This window comes from Homarus americanus, unplaced genomic scaffold, assembly GCF_018991925.1.
Source record: "Homarus americanus isolate GMGI-L3 unplaced genomic scaffold, GMGI_Hamer_2.0 scaffold45562, whole genome shotgun sequence".
NCBI lineage: Eukaryota > Metazoa > Arthropoda > Malacostraca > Decapoda > Nephropidae > Homarus > Homarus americanus.
In genome coordinates this window covers 1,430,265-1,455,474 of record NW_024744839.1, presented here as the reverse complement: position 1 = coordinate 1,455,474, position 25,210 = coordinate 1,430,265, and the positions used below count along the sequence as shown (strand labels likewise).

The 25,210-nt window shown below is 36.4% G+C and overlaps 1 protein-coding gene across 4 annotated transcripts; it reads left to right on the top strand.

Moving 5' to 3' along the window:
- The first annotated feature begins 574 nt into the window (after positions 1–574).
- On the top strand, positions 575–24,877 carry LOC121878075 (EIN3-binding F-box protein 1-like). 4 transcript variants are annotated; one of them, XM_042384061.1, is made up of 9 exons: positions 575–679; positions 5,840–5,954; positions 7,485–8,111; positions 10,099–10,223; positions 14,218–14,312; positions 17,017–17,193; positions 18,908–19,065; positions 20,692–20,846; positions 23,642–24,877. In XM_042384061.1, exons 2-8 carry the CDS (start codon positions 5,877–5,879, stop codon positions 20,842–20,844), a joined length of 1,413 nt encoding a protein of 470 aa, XP_042239995.1. In that variant the 5' UTR covers positions 575–679; positions 5,840–5,876; the 3' UTR covers positions 20,845–20,846; positions 23,642–24,877. The 4 variants fall into 4 exon arrangements, with proteins under 4 accessions (XP_042239995.1, XP_042239993.1, XP_042239996.1 ...); XM_042384059.1 differs by lacking the exon at positions 23,642–24,877 and adding an exon at positions 21,517–23,118; XM_042384060.1 differs by lacking the exon at positions 23,642–24,877 and adding an exon at positions 21,517–23,118 and having other exon boundaries at positions 594–641.
- Positions 24,878–25,210: the final 333 nt, after the last annotated feature.

Below are 25,210 nucleotides of genomic sequence, written 5' to 3'. Positions count from 1 at the left end.
ATAGTTAGTACATGCCCAGTACCTGCCGACAGTATGTAACATAGAGCCAGTACATCATGCTGACAGTGTGCAATAGAGATGTATTTGACAGTTATTCGACTGCCCAAGTGGCTAACTGGCCGATCAGTGGCGAAGAGGATAACATAAATGGCTTCACACTTGACCAGCTAAAACCTGTAACAACTTCTAATCTGTTACCTTCAAGTCCCAGAAATCGTAGTTACAGGGGAAGCAACGAACTATTAATCTTACACAGGTACTGTGGCCCTATCTTCCTCATTAGTTGTATCAAAATTTGTTTGATGTTTTCCCAGAGATTTCGTGTGTTGCAAAGATAAAATCTAAATATACGATTTACTGTGAACAATAATACAGTGTAAGTTTCTACCATTCATTCCCCCCTGCAGTAGTCTTCTATGAAAACTAATTATTTAAGAAATTAACTTAAGAATAGATCCTGTTTAGTTATATTTGATTAAATTTTCTGACTTTAAAAAAAACGAGAGTATGGAATAAAACCTTATAATTAATTAAAATAAAGTTTAGTTAAGGATAATTGTTTTAGCCCGGCGGTTTTGTTTGTGCCAGCGACCTCCAGTGTTAGTGAGTGTAAACAAACGCTCCTCAGTTGAACTACCCAGGTGATTACTCTCCCATATACCAGGAACTAAATAATCTTGTAAGGCTTTTCATCTCTATTATTGAGTGTGGTAGTCTTTGAGCTGTAATTAAATGGTCTGATTGGAGGATAATACTACAGTTTGTTTAAATGGCTCGTCAACAATAGGCTTTAACAGGATTTGGATCAGTCATCAGTCATCGAGTTTTTTAGTATAACTTGATATCTAAAATTAAATATATTGGTCATTTATAACAACAAATAGTATACCCTTACATCACTCAGAGTGAATGACAGATTTAAAGGTGTCATTGAATGAAGTTAAAGTTGTGACAGTAAATACAGTATGTTTAGAATTAGTTTAAGTTTATTGGGACACTATTCGTCCATTGACTGTCCTCACACTGAGATACAAAAATAGGTATTTTTGGTGTATTATGGTGTTACTCAAATCTGGCCTCATTTCTGGTACAAATTAGTGGATTTTGAAAAAAATTAAATTTTCATTTGTAACAGAAACTGAGGTCATTTTTTACTTGTGCACCGGTCTTTGTTTGGATATTAAAAATATGTTTTTCCGGTGATATTTGACGAGTTTTGAACGAATTTGATAGTCATTTCAGCCGGAAATCACTAGTTTTTGCCCCCCCTCCCCCAACAATAATTGGGGGAGAGCCTGGGAAATCGGGGTTTTTGGGTGGGGGAGAATACGAAAACGAGTCATCTAACCTAACAAAACCTAACCTAGCCGAGCCCCTGGACCCCCGGTAGGCCTAGCTTAAACTCACCTAAATGTTTCAGTAGTTAAAAACTTTGGGGTGCGCCATGTCCGAAAGTACAGTACTTTAGTTCGAAGTGGAAGGACCAGGGATATGTAAGAATTGGATAGAATAATCGTCTTTCTCGTAAAACTTGGCAATAAACTTAAAATAATCGTAGGAGCACAAATGACAACCAACCTCCACCACGGCCATTGAGACTGGTCAATGAAATTACCCAGGCTGCTTCCTTTGAAAAAAAAAATCAAAAGTGATTAGTCAAAAAAATTTGCGTGATTATATCAATACATCATTGGTCACGACTGGATGACGTCAGTCAATATTACACATGCGTGATGCGCAGATAACATCTCAAGGAAAATAAGACATGGCAACACTTGTGACTGAGCGAATTTAATAATATTGAAAATTTTATATCTCGGTTATCCTTAATTTCCGGCTGAAATATCATAGAAGAAAAGGGTCTTAGAGTTGTCTAAACATTACGAAGTACATATTAATAACAGCAAGAGAAGGACCGGTGCACTAAAAAAACTAAACTAACCTACCCATTTTTTGGACCTTACCTGCTACTGTGGTGGAGGATACAGCTGGGCAATCTGGTACGCTTATGGTTACTACAGACAAAAGAATTTCTGTCTTTTCTTAAAAGTAAAAAAATTCCACATGTAGGACACAGTCTTGATGTTGGTAGAACACTGTGCTCTTGTAATATTTGGATTGCTTCACTGTTCTGATAAACTCGCTGAATAACAGCTAGATAAGGGAAAGAGCATTTTTTGCACGCAATCACGAGCCTTCAAAATGATTGGCCAGCCAAGTCACAGGACATGATACATGAAGATCATTGGTTGTCATGTCGCAAAGAGGAAGAGGAGAGGACGAGAAAAGTGACTCTGGCAACATGGCGGGTACAGAAATTTATGCCTAGAAATTTGCGAGATACTCCGTTAATATTGATTTGCCTCAGAAATTATATTTAGTCGTATGTTTGTTTTTATAGTCTTTGTGTCTGTAATATTGAAAATTGGAAACCTGCGAACAGTTAATGGACGAATATTAACCGTTTATTGTATGTGTGTTTCTTGATATTCTGTGGACATTTGTCAGGTTGTTGGTTAGGTAGTTTTATTTTTTAGACTAAAACCAGAAGGAGTAGATAGGATTGGACAAATCTTTGTGGAAATGTTAATTACCTGTACAACTTAAATATCAAAATGGAAAAAAAAATTCATTTAGTGTTATTAGGTATGTTTTAAAAGGTTTTTCTAGTAAATTAAGTAGGTTGCTTTAGATTAGGTTAGTTAGGTCAAGTTCTAATAGGTTCTCTGCATTCTCGTTTCCATTTATCTATATAATAGATTGTAAATAACGTTTCCACAATTTTTTGTCCAATTCTATCAACTCCTTCTGGTGGTACTGTAGTCAAAAAAAAAAAACTACCTGACTAACAACCTGACAAAATTTATATCCACTATCTTTTATTTGGTAAATGTCCAGATGAGTTGTGCATCTTTTCCTATTCTATAAGGTTTCACCAAAGTACATATTTCCTTTCTTACTACACAACAACAACAAAGAAAGGATACACTTTGTGTAACATAAATTTTGCTATTTCTTCTTGGTTTAAGTAACAGAGTTCCTCCAGCCACCATCAGATGCCCTGTTGTTTTTATCTCACTGTAGGATACCATGGACAAAAAAGAAAAATTCTAGTTTTTCTCATTGGACACAATTTCAAACACATGGAACAGATTCCTAGAACAGTCAGAACCTGATAAGTTTCCTGAAGTTTGGCAAACTATCAGTTAAATACAAATTTTGGTACCAGATACTTTTACAACATATGATTTATCATAAAAAAAAAGAAACATCCTTACCAAACCTTACATAAAACATGTTTTATTACCTATAGCTTAACCCAATCTACTGGAATTTGAGCTTTACCTAAACATTATAACTGTATATGATTTCCATATAATCTTCCTTCCCAGAATTCAAAGATCATCTGGATGATGCAACTTTTATCCTGTCTTTCTGTACATAATAGAAGATATATAATTACAACAGGTGCAGTACAGTATACTCTCTATTTAGCGGATGGAATTTTTTCCATTATTTTTTGCTCTATTTAGTGAACTAGCTCGCTAAATCGAGATTAATTCCGTTTATATGCTCACACCTACAGAGACGCCTCCAAACTTTTTTCCAATTGATATCCGCACTCTTTTTACTTTGTCCCCCACACCACTTCCTTTTTGGAGACTTCTGAGAGACTTTCAGCATGATGTCTTAGCACAGTAGTTAGTTGACTGAGAGGTAGCAGTGAACAACACACTCGGTGGTGGCAGGACACAGACTTAGCAGATGTAAACACCCTACACGCCATGCGGCGCATTTGGCGTGGAATTTAATGGAGTCACACTCGATTTAGTGAACTAGTTCGCTAAATCGAGCAAAAATAGCGGAGAGTTCGATATAGCGGAAATTTTGATTTAACTGAAAAGGGGGCTCGAATTAGTTCATTAAATCAAGAAAATACTGTAATTTGCTTCATTTTATGAATGATAAATTACTTAATGTAACAATGTCTGATACAGGACTTCAAGAAGTTCCTAAACTCCCCAAATATCACTAAAGGCACTTGTGATTATGTGCAGCATTAATGAGAATGGATTGCATTAAGATTTTTTTTATTGATGAATTTCTTAAATGCCTTACAAAGCAGCAAGTATCTGTCAAACCACCATGCAGCTCCAGCTAATGAAAACAAACTGCCACTCATCAATGTCTGGATTTAGTTGGACTAGACCAAAATTTGGAAACATTGAATATGGTTTGCTTCTGCTGAATGAGAAATACTGTACAGTAGTTGAGTACTGTACTGTACTGTACTGTACTGTACTGTACTGTAATACTGTACTAGTCTGTTTTCCTTTGCTCCAGGGAGCTGCGTAGGTGAAAACAGTGAACTATTTGCATATTAGAAACTTATAAATTATATCAATTCATCCAAATAAAAAAGCTCAGATAGTTTTATAATTATGTCCTCTTTAGGAGACTTTAGGAGACACTTGTCCATTATATACAATAAATACTGTATGCCAAAATTGTCAATGCTCAGAGCTGAGTTTGAAACCTTATTAATTTATTAAAAATAAAGTACAGTAGAAATTGGTGAGAACTATTTTTTTACATAAATTAAGAATTTTGAGTCTAGCAATTAAAATGATGTTAATTAATTTTGAAATTTATCTTTTTAACATTCTGTATCTTCTTTCTATGCACATTTACAAGTTAGCCAGAAATTCAGGAAATGTTTCTATATAAGAGGACTTTTCTTACCTCACGAGTATTCCAAAACATGTAGAAGATTTGCTGTTTTTTAAAATGTTTACTTCCTGTTGTAAGCATGTTCTGTCCACTCAATGCCCGGTGTGGCACTTCACTTGTTGACAAATGCCTCCCAGTGACCAACTGAATGCTAAACAACCACATGCTTCCAAGTGTCCTTTCCATATCTTACCTATGGTAACTAAACCTACCTAACAAATTTTGTACTGTACTCTTGAAGAGGGTTTGCTGGTATATCTTGGTGGAGAGAGAAGGATGGGTGGTTAGGAAGGAAGCTGACCCTGGAAGCACCAAATTAACACTTGCTCACTCCTTGCTGATCAAGTTGAATGTTGCCATTCCATCATGCTTACATTTATTTTGGGGACATGGTGGCTTCCAGATCCCCAAGTCATTTTTGAAAAGTAGTACATGTATACCTTCTGATTACAGTACTACCATGTACAATCAGAAGCAGTAATTGCTATCATCCCACCCCCTGGTAGTTGGAGCCACAGCCAGTGAAGGCTGATATTGACATAGTGCAACATCGCCAGCCACAATAGTTTCAAAACTACCCAGTAACTTTTAGACAGGGAATGGGGAGGGAGATGGGTTTGTCCAATCACCAGCCCCTTCACTTGTCATGGCTCCAGCTATTGGGGGGAGGGGTCTTTAATTACTGCCTGTGACTGTACCTCCAGAGACATAAGATTTTTACTGCATTGGGTGTTTCTGACAAACAGTAGATACAGTCTCTCCTCGACTTACAACATACTCAATTTAGGACAACCCGGATATATGACCACAGTGGTCGTATAAAATATTTTTCACATTACCTATTTTCGAGTCCCGATGTTAGTGATCGTGCTGTGTACTGACAAAAATTGTTTTTGTAATTCCCTTTAAAATGGCTGGCAAGCGTAAAAGTGAGAGTTCTCGTGGTGCTGAAAAGAAAAAGAGACACCCATTTTAGAATTTCTATGTAATATTTTTCGCCTTTTCGACTTATGACTTGGTCGTCTGGTTGGAACCCCGTCATAAGTCGAGGAGAGACTGTATAAGGCAAGACAAAGGACACCCCATTAATTGTTTCATTCTTTTTCAGGAAATTGGAATTTGTGGAACTAGTTTTGAGGTGAAGTATGCCTCCCAGGAAACAGGTTGAGAGCCTGGAGCATATGTGCTTCATGGTGATGGCTGGAACTCTTCATCGACTTGCTGTAAGTATACACAAAGAATTGTACACCTTCAAACACTACAATTATCTGCATGCATCAATTGTGGGGCAGCCTAAAAGCAGCAGAGCCAGTAGTGTACAGGGACCATACACAAAGGATTGAAAGAGAATGAGTGAAGAGAGCAATTAACAAAATAAAGAATGAAAACAATGCTGGTGTCTCTGGAATAATTGCATAAATGTTGAAGGCATCGGACACGGACAGTGCTGGGCATGAAAATTGAAGAATATAATTAGGATGAAGTGCATGATATTGATAATTTACAAGGGAAAAGGTGATGCACTTGAGCATGGAAACTTCTCGGGACCTGAATCTGTCAGATTATTGGTGACCGAGAAATTGATAAAGGGGTTTCTCTCAACTGAAGGAAATCATCTTGAAGGTTAACCAAAATGAAATACCTAAATGTGACACTACTCCTTAAAGGGTTATTCAAGATTGGTTTTAACCCATTGAGTGGTAGGGCAGTAAAACATGGCCAGTTAAAGAGAATGACATGCAGTATGTAGTCTTGAGTGAGCTGAGATGAAAATGATGTGATGGATGTGTGATGTGATATTTAGAGATGGAAACCCTTTAAGAGGGCAGCTGGGTGTTCAGAGTATTAGCAAGGTTTTGTGTGTAGGTTGAGATGATTCAAGCATATGGAAGAATGGAGGAGATCAGTTGGTCCAAGAGAAGCTGGTGTTTGAGTGTGAGAGTAGACCAAGAGTGACATCAAGAGAGGTTGTAAGAAATTATCTCAAAGATAGGAACCTGATGGGAGAGGCTGCAGGAGATTACAAAACATGGAGAGCTGCCCTGTCCCCATCCCTTTCCTCGCCAGTGAGAAATTTTAAAGGTCACATGTCGAATGACTCGAAACCTATAAACCAAAGGATCAAAGTATGAAATCCCATTTAATGGTCAAGCAAAAAGGCAAATGAGATGGAATTCTTCTCTCCTCCCTTGGTGGGTTTCCTTATCTGGCAAAAAAATATTTGAAGTTTAATGTATGAGTCTAAAAATTATAACTAGGAGATTCAGTTAGGTAAACTCAGGTTCATCCTGATGTACAGTACACCAGTTGATTGATAGCTTTATAAGGCACCACTGGATCAAGCTTGAAGCATGCTTCATAAACTTAATCATCTGAGTAGTTGTTTATGCTGCATTTGCATTTATCAAGATGGACAGTGTATACTTGGCTCAAGAATACAGGTAGACTCCCGAACAAGGTAAATTCTGTCCCAAGGTGTCCTGATTAGTGATCTTGCAGGTACAGTAACTTGTTTTGCCCTTTAACAGTAAAATGGGATTTCAATTTTCAGTCTTTATTTTTGTGAATTTTTTGGATGCTAGCAGACAATGGTTGTTGCTTTGTCCCATTCCTGCCACTTTCTACTCTTTTAATCTCTCTCCTGACTATTTTCTCTCTCTGTTGGTTTGTAATAACAGAGATTCTCCATTTATTTATTCATTTGAGTTGAATATTACATACCCCTGTAACTGTTTCAAATTTACTTTTCACAGGTTGAATTAGAAGAAGAACCAGAAAGTTGCCAAGTTTCTGCAGAAGAATTATCCTCCACAGTAGCATCACTTCCTGCTGTCATAAATGAAAATATGATAACCAAAGTCATTGAAACAATTCATCAAACTGTGAGTAGGACTCGAAGGACTATTGGAATGCGAACGTGTCTTGAGGTGTTGCTTCAACCACATGTACAGAGACTAGACTTGAGTGGGCTCTTCTTCAAAATGCGACTTCCCGTGGCTATTAATATGACCATAAGAAACGTTGTACGTGAACAAGTGGGAAGCATGAAAAATCTTATGATTCTCAATATGGTCAGCAAATGCAGTGATGAAATTCTGTGCATTGTCAGCCAAAAATGTCCAAATATTACTGAGGTGATTGTATCTATCTCTGATCTTGTTACTGATGAAGGACTTAAAGCTCTAGCTCTAGGGTGTCCCAAACTTGAAAAACTGGGTATCTCTAAATGCTGGGAGGTAACAACAGATGGTATTGCCTATGCTCTGCAGTATGGCAAGAACTTACAAAAGTTACAGTGTGATCAGCTGGGTGCTGTCATGATCAACAGGTTTAAAAAATCCAATACCACATTTAAGTTGACACATTTTGAGCAAACTCAGGTGAGTACAATAGTTCAGTACTTCTCATTATTCAACTATCACACACACTAGAAACATAGTACAGTATGTGAAGATTCTCAACTTACACAGTAAAACCCATATAACTCGGCACATATGGAACTGAGGTCTTGCCACCGAGTAATTAAATTTGCCGGCTAATTGGTAATAAGCCAATACTGTACTGTACTGTATATATAATTAAATACAGACAGTTGTATTAAGTGCTTACCAACAGCAAGGGGCAATTTCGTGATGAGCTTGCAAAAGGTAGACAAACTGTACTGTATACTGTATTATGTGCAACACTTCACAGGCACTGTACAGTACAGTAAATTGTTCTGACATCTTATACATAACAGTAACACTTCATAGGCACTGTAAATAATTCTTCTGACAAACTTTGACTATTGTACACTTAATACATAACACTATCTCTAAAATAACACTAAAGCCACTTAATCACTGTCAGAAGGTCTACCTGTAACGAGAAGCACATGTAAACTGATGCTCACAGGGCCGACACAAGCTGCCAACCATGTGTCAGCTTGCCAAGTTCCCGTAAATGATTCGACTAATACCAACTTAGCACCAATTTGCCAACTACTCAAAAATGTAACAGTCATGCAGTGCTATGCCGAGTTGTGGGGAGGTTTTACTTTACTGTACAGGTAAACCTCGATAAACAATGTCTCATTCATCGATATTCCACTTTAACGATGATCATGAATTAAGACCATCTTGCTACATACGGTAAAAAAAAAATAGCTTTGACAATATCCATTGATATCCATTTATTTTTTTATTTTTTTTATTTTTTTTATTTTTATTTTTTATTTTTATCTCTACTGCAAAGTATGGGTTGTATATATTGTACTCAAATTAATCGTTGTCTTGCAAGGATTCCAGCAATGCAAATATGTAACCCTCTGCACCACCAAAGGTAATGTATCTCTGGTTGCACTTGTTAGCTGCCGTCTTATCGTCCAGCGCACCACCACACGACCAACCTGCGCACTACAGTCCTGCGCTTAGTGCTTTGTCGATCGTAACTCCCTGCCATCGTGTAGCTCCACAGTTATCACTCGGCATCTTTGGCTGTATGTGCAGTCCCCTTCACTTGTGTGTTTACAGGAAACTAGCAATAGTAAACATAATATGGAATCAAATTCAATCAATATTAAAACAAATATCCCAAAGATAATGATTTGTGGAATGTTTAAATGATAAGCCCCTGTAAATGAACTAGTGAAGGGGACTGTACATTGTACTTATCATTGGTGTTGTTTTTAGATTGAACTGTGTTATGGTGACTGAAGTGATATTTTCTGTCATTTTATGACTGTTGTTGTGAAAATGATGTGAGCAGTGTTGGCTGCTATCATTGTTTTTGTGACAAGTGCTTTTGCTCTGTTATTGTGACTGTTTAGTGAGCAGTGTAACTTTGAAATCGTCTGGAAAGGCCAAAGCATCCAAGACAATCATGTTTCTGAGATGAAGCGTGACATTGTTAAGCAGCATGAGACTCCCCAGAGGCTATGTGGGAGTCAGTGACGTCTCCATTCCACCTACAAGAGACCTCTTAGCCTCGAAGGGGACATGTGATGATGACTAGGCTTATTCTTCATGGTATGGTGAGTGTTGTTTAATTGTTTTCTGTAGGTTTTATACATGTAGGAATTTTTTGTCGGTGATACATGTGTGTTTGGGGACTGCCTGGGAACGTATCCCATTGAAGATTGAACCCTATGTTAAAATGCTCTCTATCTACAATATTTCACTGCAATGGGTTTTCAGGAACCAAACCCCATCGTTTATCAAGGTTTACCTGTATATACTGTACAGTAAATTTACAATAGATGCTGTATTTTAAGAGTTCTCTTATCAGACCTGACGTGTTGATCTGCCCAGTGCTTTCCAGTCTTTTCTCAAATATTACAATACTAAATTGACATTTTGTTTACATATGATGTATACATTTATTTTACAGACTTTATTTGAACCACAAGAGGAAGAAATTGCCTGGGTTGGGGGTGCCTGTCCATGTCTAGAGTCTGCCAGCTTGTTCGTGGATGATGAAAGTTTAGCGCTGGTCCCACAGTTGGGTGATATTAGGTAAGCTGTTAATTTTTATTGATTCAAAAATTGTATGCAAAGTACAAGCACTAATAGACTTATTTATAAAGTACAGGTGCAGTAATTTGCCAGGCCATACTGTATCATCTTACTAAGCTTTTATATCCAGTAGACAGTACAGTATGCTTTCCCTGCATTTCTCTATCTCTTATATATTTGCCACATCTTCATTATTGCCTTATTATTCATTTCAGTTCATACAGTACTGCATAGTACAGTCCAAGAATAAAGTTATGTTACACTCACTGTGCTTTATGTTCTGAAACAAACAATGATGAATTTTGGTAAAGCTCCCCCGTCAATGCCAATGAAGCTTGAAGGTTTGAGTGTGAACCATTAAAATAAGTCTGTTTACCAACAGGTGGCGTGCATTCCTGTACTATTTATCGATGTTCAGATTGTTACTCACTTAGTACAGTAGACCCTTGCCATTCACGAGAGGTAGGTTCCAAGAAATCACACTAATTGGCAAAACCGCGAATAGCAACTTATGCTACCTTAGTGCACTACTGTATACCTATACCAAACAACTGACCAGCCGCAGCAACACTCGTCCCCTCTTTTAACTTATCTAATATTAAAACTTTCTTTGTCAGGGTCATCGCTGACTTCTGCCTTTTACATTTCACTCCACTAGCATCACTAGCACTGACACTAGGCCATCTTTTAGGGGCCATTTCACACAGAAACACTAAAGTTTTGAGAGTACAACATGAGATACTGTGTGGGGTGACTCGTTGTGCTTCAGGAAATGGCTTGCAAGCTAGCCACCATCTGCTTACAGCAAATCGTCGAAATCGCGAATTGCAAACCCGCGAATGGCAAGGGTCTACTGTAATGTGATCATGCATGATTACAGAATAATACTGTATGTAAGGGAGAGGTTCTATATTACACACACTCCCTGGGTTAAGGATGGGTTCCATTCCTGGAGGCTGTCTATAAAACAGAAGTGACCCTTCCATAGTTAATCATTGTACTGTGTACATTTACTATACTGTACCTTCATCATAAAATACTTTATTAATTAAAATGTATCAATAGAAGCATATGAAAGAAAGATAAGTATACAAATACAAAATTAGTGTATCTACAGTATATAGTACTGTATACTGTAATTCCATTTATACCTTAAATCATGGAACTCTGTAGAAGATGCAGATAATTCAACATTGCTGAAGTTTTTCATCAGGGCATGATGAGAAGATAATACTTTCCATGCAGACTTCTTGGGGTGACCAGTAAACTATCACATCCAGTGAGAGCTTGAAACAATTGATTATGTCACTGTCCATGTGCCAGCTTTCATCCATAAGTTTGTACTAGGGATCTTGCTGAATTGTGTGACCAAGAGCATGAGCACATCAGTGTTTCTTGAAGCAACAACAGTGTTATCAGTATGTATAGGAATACAAAAAAGAATGACCCTGGTGTCAGCCATATGGGCGAGGCTACCTTCCTCACCTGCTTTCTGTTCTTGTCTCTTCAGCTTTCCCTTGGCATATTGTAGATGGTCGACATGTCCACTCCTTACTCTTCCGTTAAAACTTTCACCGGCGCATTCTTTTCAATTTTGCTCAGTATGTCTAATTTTTCTTTCATGGACAGTTTTTTTTGCTGTACCTTTCCTCAACCCCTTGGTGCCTGGGTCTTTTCTGCATCTTTCAGCCTACTCTGCTATGTACAGTAATGTATGTATGGTGCTCACACTCACTCAATGTAAATTTCCAGTACGTATACATAACTGTAATCACTCTTGATGTCTTAACACTGCTTTAATGCTGTATTCTTGGCTGATTGTGTCCTGGTATTGTACTGCACAATACAGATCATATACAAAACTAGCAACAAGGGAGGGAACTTCGTGATGCTAGGGTTTGAGGAGATAGGCTGAGAGATGCATCAACCAATCATAGTCATCCCACACAATCGCATGACAGTATTAGCCAATCGCAGCACATAAGCCTATGGCCTAAGTTACCCAAGAAGCTAGCCCAGCCACATTCACGGAACGATTTTATACGTAGAAGCATGACGCAATCTCGGAAATAAATTTGAATGCCCTGAACTGAAAGGTTTTCTGGAAGTGTGCATGATGTAATCTCACAGAAATATATTCGAGTACCTGGAACAGATTTTTCCCGGAATTTCTCGGAATGCTCAGATTTTCATTTCAGGTAATGGTGAATCAGGGGATAAAAATTCAGGCTAACAGAGAAGTTACTGTACAGTACTGTATTAATTTTGAAAAGTTGTATATGTATCCCCCGTTTAGCTGTAATTCACTTAACATTAATTAGATTTAGCGATAAAATTTTTTTGACATCCTTTCTCACTTAACATTACCGGGTAGGTCAAAATTTGGTTCAGTGATAGTTTGACTCACTGGGAAGGGGAAAATATGGGGGTGAGGTGGCCTGTAATATGCTGCATGTAATGAAACTATGAAGTTATGGAAAAATGATTACAAAACTCTAATGTGCTTAAAAATAAAGAAAATATAATATATAACTGTAAAATAAGAAAAATGAAGAGCATGGGTGTATATATTTGGGAAGTGAATGTGTGTGGAGGCTGTAACTGTCATACACACAGCGTGGCAGCAGTCACACATGTCTTGGAGTCAAATGGGGTGACTGCCCAGTTGAACTGTGTTGTGTTGCCCAAAGAATGGTTTTAGTTTGGAAGGAGCTTCTTTTTTCTTTTTTTACATAAAATGTGCTATTGTGTTTTATGATATATTAGGTATCAATTTTAGTGTTTTATCATAGCAAATTTTTTTTCATATTCGATTATGCAACTTGAAATTTGTTCGAATTAGGCTCACCGAGTGGTCACTAAATCATTTAGATCTGAACCACATCATTTATATTGAAGTTTGTGTTAGTAAATCATTCGTTTAAATTCAAAACTATTTATAACAAACCCGTTTATTATTATTATTATTATTATTATTATTAGAGGGTACAGTACAGATAAATCTCTATTTACAATACTGTATCCCAATCTATGATAATTTGCATTAACGATGCTGATATATTAAGACCACTTCCCTATTTGCGATGTACACAAACTCGCATTAACGATATTCGTCATCCCGCCAAGTCGGCATATGGAACACATCACTCACTTCATTTGTCAGCTGAGGCATCATCTACCCTAACACTGCCTCATGGCCATCTGGTGAACTACGGTATAGTCCAGGCATTTTTTCTTGGTTATATGTGCGTAAAAAATGGAGCTCAATATTTATCGGTCATTATTGGTGTTGTTTCTTTACCTTATAGTGCACTGAAAATGAAGTGCATCAGAAGGTCAATAATATGAGACCACTAATCCCCCACTTCCACTGCAAATGAAATCTTTCTACTTATTCCATTGAAATCAATTAAACTCTATTTTGCAATTTGATAATTTTTGTAACTCAAATTATTGAGACTCCACTGTGTAGGTATTCTGTAATTTAATTTGCACTCGTGTACTTCCTCTGCTATCCAAATAGTTACAGTATAATTCAGACAACCTATTATACTACGGTATGAAGAACATTCACATGCTGGAAGTTTACCTCTGATATTTATTGATCATAAATAATTTTTTCCTGTTCGCAATTTCCTAAACTGCATTTATAGTAGCATGGGAAGCCAACCTTTGTGTTTGGACGAGATCTCTTGTTAGTCTCGTCTTAGAGTAAAAACGTTATCATTCACCTTTACTTTTTGTTACCATCACTTTTTGATGTAATAATTATATAGTTTTTTTGCACTCTACTTTCTTTTGAATACATTTCTGCTGGGTCATGCTGTAGGGAAAACTGTACCAAATTGGCAGTGAACAACCAACAAAAGAAATTTTGGAACACAACCTGTTTGTGACCCAGGGACTTCCTGTATGTAAATATGCAAATTGTAATTTATGATACTGTATGTTGAATTTATATACAGTATTGTTATTACATTTCAATTTCTTTCAGAGTTCTTGAAATAGAGACATCAGCTATTTTGGGAAATGGGTTTGTTAAGGCCATAACAAATCTTGGGGTATCACTTCTAACTCTACAGCTAAACTGTAAGTACAGTACGATACAGTTGTACATTAATTTTATAAGTTAAAGGGAATATATTCATTGACCTGTTTAATGGAGTGAAAATAGAATATTTTGCCACCAGACTTTTTCAATCACAAATTTAAAAATATTAACAAAAACCTTCAGTACAGTACCAAATTATTTTTTTCATTACCAAACAAATGTTTTATTGAAAATGTATCTAAATTTGGTATAGTAATGAAAAGTAACAGTTGATAAATCTGACTACATCCAGTATTGCATTCACACATCCAGTATTGCATTCACAGACTTCATCCTAGGCATGTCAAGTTAGCCACAGTATGTGTTCGTCTATCAATCAAGTTTAAGTGAACGGTGTGATGTAATTGGTGAATCTTGTAAAAACAAAGTCGCAATGTTAATCAAAGAGAAACTGTAGGGTATTTGGTCTATCATTCTGAAAACCCAAAAATCTTGAAAACCAAAAATATTGTGGTCCCAAAGAATTTGGTTTTGTGACCGAATACCTGTGCACTAAAACCCCACTAATTTGTCCTTCACTTATTTGAACTTAGGGTTCAGAAAGGCCTTGGAGTGCCACAGATGCAGTTATGTTAGATTTAGAAGTGCCTCTGTGTGACACATCCCTTCTGAACCTCACGACCTTGCCTGTGGTGATAGGAGGCCCTAGTGAACCTGACATGAAGGTCAGAGAACAGTACGATAAGGTTAGAAGTTGATGTACAGTTCTGGGGTAAATTCGAATAAAGATTCCTAAAATAGTGCTGATTTTCTTGGCATGTCTTCTGAATGATCCATGTACAGTACAGTACAGTGGTTTGGAATGTTAATTCTAGATTTGTGATGTGATGAATGAATTGCTTTATGGGATTACTACTACTGCAGAAGACTGTGAACAAGTATACCGGGTAGTTTGATTAAATTGTATTTGGTTTACAAGTTATGTGATATATTGCAATACCCGCTGTACCTAATGTGAAATATGTAATGACAGTTATCATAAATGATCACAAAACCCATTATGAAAACCTGGTTTATATTGTGCTATTAAGTCTGAGAAAATTATTGTAAGAGATCAGGTCCACCATTGCACTCCAGTTGCATGTGATGGGTTTTTGGGTGTCCTGTACTGCACAGTAAATCTTTACACTATATAATGGTAATTGGAGTGTTTTATTCATTTTGAACAGTAATTAGCTGCACTCGGCTTACACAGACTTGCTATCATATAAGCTTTTAGTACTACTGTGCGTACATCTGGTACACATTTTTTTATCTCGTAATGAACCAGGATAGGTTTTCAAATTTTATTGGTAAATAAATAAATCAACCATCAATTGTCAACTAAACTAAAAAAGTTATCCAATCAAGAATTTTTTTTTTTGTAAAATACATTATGTATTTTCCTTATGTGACTCTTTACAGCTTGCTAATGATTCTCATGTGTTTTTTTTCCATTTATTGACAGTTGTAAACATACAGTACCTGTAATTAAAATCAAACTATCAGTCATTTGTGAGTAGAGCCCCCACCACTAGTTTACCATCAGATGGAGGTGGTGAGGAAGGAGAAAACACCACTGCCCAACAATGGTAAACTAGAGGCTTTTAACAACTCCTGTTTTGTCAAACTTTTCGTAATGACTTGTCCTTTTTTGGATCATTTGCAATGTAGCATATACTGTACATTGAAACCTCTTATTAAAAGTGTTACTGTACGTATTTTGAATGGAAAATCCATTGCAGTATATCGAGGGTCCGTTATATGTGAGACTTCCATGTAACGAACTATTTAGTAGATATGAAAGTCTGTTATATCTAGGGTCCGTTATATGGGAACCTCTCATCTAATAGGTTACGGTACTACTGTATATGGAGATATAATTCTGATATATGCAGGTTTCAATGTATATAGTACAATAGAGTAAACTAAGACTTTGGAACTTTGCCATAATGTGGTAGTCAAATTAGGAAAACAATAAAAAATGCAAAACAATGCTAGCTCCTCCCCTCCCTTATACTGTAAACACTAAATATTAGAATTAAACACTTGCCAAAAGACCTTAACTCTAAGTACTGACAACACAAGGTTCCTTGCCTTCATGCATGTACCATATAAAGAAATCGTACATATCATTACTGTATATGAAGCATTTCAGGCGAGTACAAGACAAGCAATAAGTGCTGCGAGGTGTTTACTGTATTATACTGGTTGATCCTCTCTTACCCAGCAACCTTGAGACCAGGGGTGGGCTGAATGATAGAAATTCCTTTTAAATAGGTTGATAATTAATGGTATTTTAGCCTAAGCTACACATAGCCTAATGCTCTGTAATGTTATTTCTTTGTACCTGTATACAAATTTGTCACAGCTTTGGGATCAGAATATTCTGTCTGCCAGTACAGTACTACAGTATAAGTTCTTCTGGTTCTGCCAAAATAGACAAGCTGCTACTGAACTGAAGTCTTGTTTGAAATTGTTTTATTTTATTATTATTTTCTTTTATGGGGTAATTATTTTTTGAAGTCATCAAATACAGTATTGGTAGAATTGGGTCTGGGGCCAATTGTCGTTAACTGGGAGTTGCCGGACTGATGGAAACACTGATAAAAGACAGTCAACCTGTATGACAGGATTTTTTTGGATCAAGTAAATTATGTTTAGTTTATTTTGAGCAAGTTTTATGATTATTTATCATTATAGGTGATGAAGTTAACCAAGAAAAAATTGTTCTGCTTGGTAAATGCTGTCCCTGCCTGACAACCCTGCACCTCACCACAGCAACAGTAGAGGGAGATGAGCTGCTCATTAATCCAGGCCAGCTGTTCTCGTCTCTCACTGCATTGCACCTACAAGTTTGGAAAGAAACTGTCATAAGTAGTTAGTGTAACCACTCTGTACTGTATTGCCATGTATCAACAACCATGTCTTAGGTGGATGATGCATGGGCAGGTTCTCTTTGTTTTATTGTATGCCCCAACACTTGAGGTGGGGCAGCTACAGACACACTCTTCCCTTAGCACAATAGTTACAGGAAGTAGAAACATGGCTCAAGTAAATACTGTGCAGGTATTGCCTTTGATTCTGGCTACTCTGCAATATAACAAATTAAGGCAAAAGATTAAATAAAATATGTTTTTCTCATTACTCTAGTAGTTACATCACGATGAACTGAATTAATAATTCTTATATTCACAGTAAAAATAATAATGGATTTATTGCAGAATGATATCAAAGGTTGGCAATATACATACAGGTAAACCTCGCTATATAATGGGGTTAGGTTTCTGAAAAACCCATCGCTAGGTAAATTATTGTAAATGGGGAGTATTATAACATGGGGTTCAATGGGATACATTCCCCAAACACACAGTATCACTGCCAAAACAATTCCTACAATACTACTATCAGTACAAAACAATTCCTACAATACTACTATCAGTACAAAACAATTCCTACAATACTACTATCAGTACAAAACAATTCCTACAATACTACTATCAGTACAAAACAATTCCTACAATACTACTATCAGTACAAAACAATTCCTACAATACTACTATCAGTACAAAACAATTCCTACAATACTACTATCAGTACAAAACAATTAAACAACACTCACCACATCCTGAAGAATAAGCCTGGTCATCAGCACATGTCCCCTTTGAGGCTAAGAGGACTCTTGTAGGTGGAATGGAGACGTCACTCTGACTCCCACACAGCCTCTGGGAAGTTTCATGCTGTTTAACAATGTCAAACTTCACCTCAGAGACACTGTTGTCTTGGCCTTCCCAGACCTCTTCAAAGTTACACTGCTCACTTCAGTCACAAAAACAGAAAATATCATTTCTTCACAATCACCATAACACAGTTCAGTCTAAATATTTGTGCTATCTGATGATAAGTAAACTGTACGATGCTGGCCAATAATCATGGAGCCATGCAGTAGCGGGTGTTCTGTACGTTAGATAAAGAACCAAACATGGCTGTATGGCGGCGTGTGGGTAGGCTTGCTAGTGTCAAAGACTTGATGTAGAAAAATATAATTTGCATTGTTGGTATCCTTGCAAGACAGTAATTAATATGAGTACTGTATATACATAACATAGTTTGCACTAGAGATAAAAAAAAAATAATCAACCAATGGATATCAATGGCTATTCGATGGATATCATTAAAGCAAATTGTTTTTATTGTATATGGCAAGATGGTCTTAATTTATAACCATCGTTAAAGCAGAATATCACATATAGAGATATAGTATCTCGAGGTTTACCTATACTGTACACTACTGTACTTCTGGTCCTTCAAGATTTTATGTGCATCATCATGCTTTGCATTTGGGTACCTTGGCATGTTAAATATCAGCAATATAAATAAATAAATAAATATATATATATATATATATATATATATATATATATATATATATATATATATATATATATATATATATATATATATATATATATATATATATATATATATATATATACTGTACAGTATAAAGTATAAGTGTAGCAGAGCCAAGTGTTGTATTATTGCAGGAATTATAAATACCTATGTGTTATTGATTTGTTGTGGTCATTTACAGATGAATGTGTTGAATTTTTCCTCATGTGGTGTCATAAGCTGGAGTCTGTGGTCCTTAAAGCTGAGCTGGAATTCCTCACTGACCAGTACTTGAAACGGATCCTTGCAGCTAACCCTCTCACAGAAGCCAAACGCATCATCATTGCATCTGAGAAACACGTAAGTCATGTCAATGGCAGTAACTTTGATCCTTTTACATGAAATTGATTAATAATGGTAATTTCTTATCAAATGAAAATATTGTTAAAATCACATTGAATACTGTATAGAATAACCCAACACCTTTTTGTCATAACATGAAACAAGACCACAGGACAAGACTGTCTTGTCGTATCTTTATGTCTCTGGCTGTCTTATCAGTAGATTGTAACCACCATAGATACAGTATTTTGGCTTGAATGCTCTATATAGCCAAGATACAGTACTTGCTTGAATTTATATCAGTTTCTCATTCACATCATGAAGCATAAATGGATAATGGGCAAATCGCTTGTGCTGGTGTCTTGTATTATTTTAAGTTGAAATTAAATATATTACCTGTACTTAAAAATTAATGACCATGCACTGGTGAGCACTTGGTGACACACCATAATTGATGGATAATATTTTCAATTCTAATGTGAAAATTTGAAGGCAGCCAAGTCAAAGAATTTGGGATACAGAAAACCTCTCATGTTAAAATTAAAATATTTACCGTAGTTAATGAGAAAAAATTATTAGTATTGGGGCAAGGGAATTTTTTCAGCAGCCATACTAGGAAGAAGACAAGAACCTGTCAACAGTGGACTGACTGGTACACCAAGTTGTCACTAATGGGAGGTTCTGTCAAGTAGAGATTATATCTTTGGTGCAATGGAGGCATTAAAAAATGAAAGAATATGTAATTTAGAATGCAGGTATTAATACATTAAAGCCTCACAGATACTTATTTCTGTAGTCACAATTTGCCTAAACTTCATGAACAAATATGATACAGTACAGTATTGGGGTAATTGTTTCCACAAAGGACACATGCACAGACTACACAATTTGTACATTATCATATTTGTAGGTCATAGTTATCAGGTGGTATGGGTAGCTATCATTGGGCCCAGCACATTCACTGCCTTGGGTGTGCCAGGCATCAAATGCAGGGCTTGGCTGACTCAAAGTTATCTTTTAGAAGTACGTACTGAGTCAAGTATGATTGTGGATATCATAATGAATTTGCAAGTTAGTGTATATCCGAGCGAAACTGTTTTAACTGCAGTAAAATCTCTTCCTTACAAAACACTTGTTAGCATGGGGCTGTACAACGAACTCGTGGTTTGGATGCTAATTGTCCCGTTACCAGGGCCTGGGGCTTCCCAACTCAATCAATCAAAAGGCCTTGTTCCATGGAAGCCAGTCACTGGAAGTGCTACATAACTAAACATTCTCAATTAACACAAGTTACTCACCCATCAATTTACTCATGTGCTAGATCTATGGAAAATTAATTTTTTTGATCATGGGAAAGACTTCTCACTGAAGTGGATTTTATCCTTGATAGTTCCTAGTACCAGACAACAATAATTGAATAAAAGCCCAACTGTTAGTGAAGGCAAATAGAGGGTCTGTTAACAAGAGGAGTTTCTCTACTGTACAGTACAATATATAGATTTAATGATTTACTGCATGGGAATTATGGTTATTAAATGAAAAGCTTCAGCAGTGAATACTTACTGTACTGTACTGCATTTATTTTTTTTTTTTTTTTACAGGAGAAATTGAATAATGCATCAAAAAATTGGAATTAATTTTCAGGTACCACTTACATTGGAGAGTGTATACAGACTGATGGCTTCCTGTCCATCTCTTGAAAATCTTGGAATCTCATCCTGGGATATCACCGAGGAAGAATTCTTCAAGATCCGTGATGATGTCAGGAAGAACAATTACAATTTTATGATTTCCTAAAGGTATTTCTATAAATCAGTTTTATGTAGTTGAAGATTTACAAACAATTATGAAGGAATTATTCAGTGAAGAAAAGTGAACATGTAAGCAATTAAAACTACATATTGTTGGTTGATGCTATCTCTATCCAGCTATCTCTAGAATAGTCTGGTCAGATCATTTCAGGCTTATAGGGTAAAAAACCAACAAAAGATTTAGTTAACAAGTTATCCAGGTCAATCCAAGGTGACCTTTTTTCAATAATAAAAAAAGAATCTTGTGGCTACAGTTGTATTAGAGTGTATTTTATGCAAAAGACTTTACGAGTAAAAAAAAATATTAAAATTCAATAAAAGAGTGAGACAGTGAAGAAGAGAAGTGGGACACAGGCCAAGTGACCATGAAGAAGGCGATTGTAAGAGGTGTTTCTCAGCCAGGAAGACCAGGCCATGGTTAATATGAAAATCTAAGCTTGAGAATGTTAAATAAGACTTCTGTTGCTGTAGAAGTGGAATACTGACAGTTTTTATTGGTTTTATATTAGTTCTTTATAAAATTTAAAGAATGGAAGGACTTGAGAGCAGTAAAGAAACTACTGGCCTGAATGATATCTTTAAATGATAAAGTAATCAGTAACACAGTACAGTATATGTGCTGCTTTAATAATAGTGAAAACTTTTTGGACTTTTTCAGGGCTCTCCTGCTTCACCTAGCAATCTCCATCATCACTGATCAGTTAAATGATCAAGTGCTGGAAAGTGAAAAAAATTATACCGGTGAAGACTTTTGGTGTTGGCTTAAACACTACATATCTGTATTTATGGTTCCTTTATATTATCTTCAGGTGATCTGCTTCTAAAACTTGATAACTGTGGTTTTATATTTAATGTTAAAGATGGTTGTACACTCAAACCTTGTTAATTCAAAGTAGTCGAGGCTCCGGGTTGATTGAATTATCACAAAATATCAAATTACCCAAATTACAACACAATTCTGGATTTTTTACAAACTTGCCGACAATTCAAAAGAAATTAGTGATTTGCACAGGATATGTGTTCTGACGTTTGATACTGGGAAACCTAGCATGAGAAAAACCCTAACACTGTCTTAATAATAATATACTTTACAGTACTGTACTGTATTCTGTAATCAGTAGACATTTTTAAATTAACTTGAATAAATGTACAGAACAGTATATATTAACCCTTAGGCCCTGGGTAACGTTCCAGAACGTTCGCCTATTCCCGCCACTGTTTTATTATTTTTGGAAAAGTTGATTTTTTCTCGATTTATCTGGGGGTGTTCTGCCAGCAGCACCCCTAACCCGGGGCTTAAGGGTTAAATGTTTGTGTAATGCATGTACTGTATTATAAAACAGTAATATTGTACACACTGTGCAGTTTATTTTATAATTAATATTATTTATAACATTATAGATATTGGAATAACTTCAACCAAATTTAAGGTTTGGGGGGCATATGTTTCTGGTTTTAATATTATTTTTTGTTTTTTCATTTTTACTACGCCAGTGATTTTTTTTTGGGGGGGGAGGGGGCTGTATAAAGTACAGGTAGTGTATTTCAATTGTGAGACCTTAAACTAATGGCATTTTTAAAAGTTTTTATTTCATAGGAACACATTCTCATTATATAAAGAAAGTCAGACAAATTCAAATTTTTTCCAAACCATGAAATGTCACAAAATCCATCACAACAAAAATATCAAGTTTTCCCCAAATTTTTTATAATAAATATGGAACTAGCAAGGGTCAGTGTACTAGGTATCATCCAAAGACACAAGGGAATGCTTTTAAAAGACTGTTGCTCGTACTGTATATTGCTTATTGGCTTCACTTTCAAACAAAATGGTAAAAAAATAAAAATAAAATAAAAATGGAAACCATGCCAGTAGTTACCCACCATAGATTTAAATATATTGGTTGTATTTTTGTAAGTATTGTAGATACCCAAACAAACAGAATATAATGCTCACTCAGTATTTGTAAGTCATGTTCACTGAAGTATGAGAGACCCATGATGAATGGTAACAACTTCATACCTTAATAAATTACGATGGGCAGTACAGTACGGTACTTAAAAAACACGAAATGTTTATCATATTAAATCAAAATGTCTCGGGTTTTTCCACTGATCTTAAAATATTTGGAAATTTTTTTTGGGGGTGAAGGATTAGTTGGGGAGTTGACCATATTCTGTGGGTTTCTTGTCTGGTTCATATCAGCACCACTGGATATTTTTTCCTGCGGTATGTGAAAAAAAAAAATTTCCCAAGTAACAGACATCATTAACCCTCTCACGCATCGTGACGCAATTCGCGTCATATTCATGATAAGACCAACTTCACGGTGATGCAAATTCGATTCCTGGGCCGGTGGAAAGTTGTTTGGACACACTTCCTAGCCCTCCTTGGTTCCTGTTCACCTAGCAGTAAAGTAGGTACCTGTTGTAAATCGAAAAGTTGCGAATTCGTATTCAGGGAAAATTTTTGGAGCTTCCAATAACTTGCTGACAAAAAACTTATGGCCCTTCAGGCTTCTACACCCTTAACACATGAGACATAAAAGCAAGCATGAACTTAGCATGCTTCCCAGATGGGCGCTGTAAGCACTTCTGCGCTTCACCTTGCACAGGATGTAGGGTAGTGCCCAATAAACTAAAAAAAAAAATAATTATGACCAGATGGCTCAATACTATCCCATCCAAAGGTGAACTTTCAAGTGGACCAGGAAGTTCACCTTATTCAGATGGCCCTCTTCAATGTGTTTGCATTATACAAAATATATTGCCCTGACACCCAGATGATGGTGATGCTGGATTTTAGGGGGCACATCTTAGAGAAGTTCCTGACACCACCGCTGCAGCACCTGCCACCACTGTTGCAACACCTGCCACCACCGCTGCTCCTGCCACAACTGGTTCAACACCTGCCACCACTGCTGCTCCATTGGTGGCTCCTGACCCCTCTGCCACACCTGCATCTCAGGCAAGAGTACAGAGGCAAGGATGTGGACAGGGTCCACAGGCCAAGCAACATAAAGTTTTGGGTACAGACCAACGCCTTGATGCAACACGTGGCCACAGCCGAGAGAGAATCCCGGAGAGGAGGTGGGTGCAGTGCCACCTGTGTTACCTGAGGCACGGCCGTAGGAGGGACACAAGTCACATGTGCCCTGTGTGTGAATTGCCTCTGTGTCTTGGAGATTGCTTCAGTCAGTACCACACTAAGTGCACTCTCCTGTCATAAATCACAACACACACACACAAAATCATTCGCTCTCACTCTTACATTTTACTCGGGCTCATTCACTCACTTCCTCCCCCAAAGTGCATCTACAAGTTCTGGAAGTCTTCCACCTCGCTGAAGGATATGGGTACAGAATGATCTTATTTTATATCAGGACAGAATGAATTTGTTTTATAATATATTTTCTGTCATTTTATATTGCATTTTATTATTAGATATTGTGTTAATTTCATTTACTATATGACAATCATGTGATGCGGTTGAATGCCCATCCACCTATATATATATATATATATATGATCTTATTTTATATTATACTATAATACAGTATGTTATTATGGCATATGTTCTTATAATTTGTGTTATTCTCATATATTTTACTATATACTGTACCCGTACCATAAGTCATGCGATGCGGTCGAATGCCCACCAGCGTGTATAAAAAAAAAATAATCGCCATTAAAAAACCCTCAAGACTTACATGAATTTTATCAGTACCATTCTCTTCGTTATAATGTTGGCTACAAGATGCAATATAATTTATATCGCTATAAAACATAGGCACAAAAATAATAAAAAATATATATATACCTGTATATAAATAAAAACTTACCATTTGAGAATCAGTTTTCTGCTGTTTCCTCAAAAACTGTTGTTCAGATCAGAAATCTGATCACTGCGTTGGAAAGTTCATGAAATTCTACTTCTAGCAGTGTTTAGTACAGTACTTAAAAAGTTGGCTCAGACAATTTTGAGCTAGGAGGTTGTGAACGTATTGGGTTAGCCATGACAAAACTTGGGCCTGTTTGTGTTTCTCAATTACATTAGATTTATTGATTTTTTTGAAGTTGTTACTATTTATCATGCAAGCCCTGTACGTACTGTACAATATTCAACCCTTTGAACAGTAGCTTCATAAGAAAATGTATCTTTTTTTTCTCATAGGCAAAAAATGGTTAGTACTATATAATACAGGTAATGTATTAGGTTTCACTTGTTCCTGCCTCACTTGAAAGGAATTAATAGATTTATGACTATTTTGGATATGACCCATTTACAATATGTCAGCCTTGAAAAAATCATCCCTTGTCATCCCAGGCCTCGGCATTTTTTAATCTTAGAA

Coding starts and splice junctions, on each gene's coding strand:
- LOC121878075 (XM_042384061.1), top strand. CDS start 5,877: ATGCCTCCCAGGAAACAGGTTGAGAGCCTGGAGCATATGTGCTTCATG. Junction 17,194..18,907: donor GAAAGAAACTGTCATAAGTA/GTTAGTGTAACC, acceptor GGTCATTTACAG/ATGAATGTGTTGAATTTTTC. Junction 19,066..20,691: donor TCATTGCATCTGAGAAACAC/GTAAGTCATGTC, acceptor ATTAATTTTCAG/GTACCACTTACATTGGAGAG.